The following is a 2,974-nucleotide window of genomic DNA, read 5'->3' on the forward strand; positions in this document are numbered from 1 at the left end:
CTGGCAGAGCTCCCTGGTGGGGCAGACGATCACTGCAATGGGACCATCCCCTGGTTCCAGCTCCTTCTGATCCATGATGTGGATCAGCATTGGCCAGATGAAAGCAGCTGTTTTCCCACTTCCAGTCTTGGCTATCCCAATCATATCTCTGCCACTTAGTGCCACTGGAACACCCTAAAAAGAAGGAGATTCTAAGCCCACATTAGGCCCATCCTTGTGCTGGACAATACGGGAAAACTCAGGTAATGAGGAAAGCCCAAGACAAAAAAAACCCAGAACTTTTCATACATTTCTCCAGGCAAGAGACATCACTTGAATGTTCTTCATTCACCAAAACAATGAAAAAGGAATATGGATATAGTTACAGTGGTCATTCAACAAGAAAAAAAGTGGGCAAACTTTTAAATAAAAAATACCAAAGCCATTTTTCTAGAAAAACCCACTCTGCTGCAACTAGAATTGCATTTGTCTCCTCCTCATGTGGATGAGGGAGCTTTGCATGTGCTATTTTCTTTCTCTTTACAAGTTTAAGAAGTAACAACACTCACCTGACATTGTATTGGAGTGGGTTGGGTATATTCAGATTTCCTAATCTGATGCATAAGTTGCTCATCAAACCCAAAATGAGCAAAGCTGCTGCCAGGCCTTGGAGGAGCAGCCCCAGAGACCTTGGAAAGAGAAAAAGATATTTTTGAGAGAAAACGAAGAGCAATCTGTTAAAAAAAAAAAACAACAAATGGGTCTCTCTTCCTCTGAAAAAGAACTATTCTTTTTGAGTGGACATTAAATTTAACTGCAAAATTCCAGATGTGTTGTGTAAATAAGACTTTCAGGTATAAAAATTTAATTATCTGTCAATCAACATGAGCTATTAAACATCATTTTTATCTCCTTGTGTTTAACTGGTGTTTTACCCCAAATAATTCCCTTCACAGCAGGTCACCTCACTAACACATCAGAAATGGCAAAGAACTAATTTGTGTATCTATTTCCAGTTTTAACTCCTAGCTCTGGAGGTCTTTAGTCCAAGCAGCATTCCTCACTGCCCACTTTCACAAATCCATAGGAGACTTCCAAGAAATCAATGTCACTGCAGATGTCTGAGAGGATTGGATTCAAAAGCTGGAGTTCCCAGTGAAAATCTTCATTTAAACTCAGATAGTCCAAAGCTGAAAGGGAGTTCAAAGCTGCTGGGAGAGCAGTTTTGTCACCAGCTTACCCGGAGATTCAGCTTATGCCGTAACTCCACCACTTGCTGCGGGGTCAGGCTGGTGATCTCCTCATGCTCATCATAGAAATTTTTCTCAAATGGTGGGTATTCAATCTGCAATGTAATTAATTCATTAGTTAGTCCAGACTCAAGATTCTTTTTTTTTCTCTGAAATTCTTAACTGTCTGCCAGAACATTTGCTTAAATGAAGCAATTTCAAGGAAATTTAATATGATTTACCTAAGAAAGCACTGAAATATTACAGGGGCCTCCTCAGCTCCTGCTTTCTGGAGTGCCTCAAACAGAACAGAACAGACCAGAAGTCCCTCCTACCTCTGAATGGTCAATAGGTGGAAGAGGATCAATGATTTTTTTGGATGGTGCAATCGGATTCCCATCACTGTCATACTCCAGGTTATCCTCCTCCTCCTCCTGCACCACACCAGCAGTGGGGTTCTCTGCCATGTAGCGAAAATACGCTTCCTGCAGCAAAACAGAGCAGCAAACTCACACACCATAGCATGCAACGGTACTTCTGTTTGGTGAAGTGATGTATGTGCTAAGTGGCTGTTTGCTTTCACACCCACCACTGAGGAAAAAGGTAACTGCTTTCACTAGAACTGATTCTTCCAATAAACACCAACAGATACAGCCTGAAGGACAAGAGGTGCAAATGAAGAAAACAACTCCAGTGTCAGCTACACCGCAAAGTGCTCCTAAAAGCCAAACTTCTCTTGTGTCTGCTTAACAACTCCTTCTACCAAGTCTTGTTATGTTTACCAACAGAAGGATCTATTCTTATTTCCACAGGAACAAAGCGCAAAGAACAAAACACTGTAGGTTTCTAACCAGAAAACACATTATTACTAAGCATATGATACTGATTTTTTTGAACATCCTATGCCAAAGATAGTTTCTTGACCTCCCCTAACTAGACTTCAGGAAATGAAGAGATATCTATTTTTCATGGAGTCAACAACAAATATGAAAGAAAGTATTTCAGAAGAGTCCTTCAAGACAAGCCCAAGTTAAGACACTGTCACCTTGTCATGTGCCATCCTCACAGCTCACAAAGATGTTTGTGTCTCAGAGTCTCACTGGCACACCAGTGTGAGACTTTCTCATAGAGAAAACACCAGTCTTGCTTGACTTGAAGCAAATATTTAAGATCAGATTTGTAAAGCAAGGCTCAATTACAAATATACGTATATACTCATCTGGATTTTCCATTTTCCTGGCCAATTATCCCTCAGTCTCAGAGCTAAGCACACAATACACTTGAACAGCAGCTGCCCCCAGGCATAAAGTCACCTCTGCTCAAACTCTGGCACAGCTACACTGGAAGCAGAGGCTTTCAAGGCCAGACAACCCTGCCAAGCTCTGCATTAATGAAAGTAACACAAGTGTTAGTAACTACAACTCAGTAGGAAGGTACATTTTGAAATTACGTTTTTTCTCTTGATTATTTCTGCTATAGTGATACTTATAAAGCTCAATGAGAGCTGGAGCTCCTCTGAAAACAGGGATCAAAGAGCCTGATTCTTGCCCTGAACAGACCCCACATTTCACTGCAAGGAGCCTCCACAGTCCAACAGCCTCTCCCTGGTGTCTGCTGGAGCTGATCGTGCTAATTGCAATGTGTAAGATCCTCAGACACTGAACAATCTCTACAGGAAACTTAACTTCAAACTGACTGAAAGAAGTCTTCATCAGTGAATGCAATTGCCTAATATTCTTCTTAAAACACCTGGAAGGGTAGAGAGC

The 2,974-nt window shown here is 41.3% G+C and overlaps 1 protein-coding gene across 1 annotated transcript in view; it reads right to left on the reverse strand.

Moving 5' to 3' along the window:
* The window catches only part of DDX42 (DEAD-box helicase 42), a 14,459-nt gene that overhangs the window by 8,733 nt on the left and 2,752 nt on the right, over positions 1-2,974 (reverse strand). Inside the window, exons 5-8 of the mRNA XM_031064387.1 lie at positions 1,544-1,693; positions 1,220-1,324; positions 549-668; positions 1-174 (exon numbers count right to left, since the gene is read on the reverse strand). Of these exons, the coding sequence (XP_030920247.1) occupies positions 1-174; positions 549-668; positions 1,220-1,324; positions 1,544-1,693 (549 nt within the window). The remainder of the gene's footprint in view (positions 175-548; positions 669-1,219; positions 1,325-1,543; positions 1,694-2,974) is intronic.

The sequence above is a fragment of the Geospiza fortis genome, unplaced genomic scaffold (assembly GCF_000277835.1).
Source record: "Geospiza fortis unplaced genomic scaffold, GeoFor_1.0 scaffold344, whole genome shotgun sequence".
NCBI lineage: Eukaryota > Metazoa > Chordata > Aves > Passeriformes > Thraupidae > Geospiza > Geospiza fortis.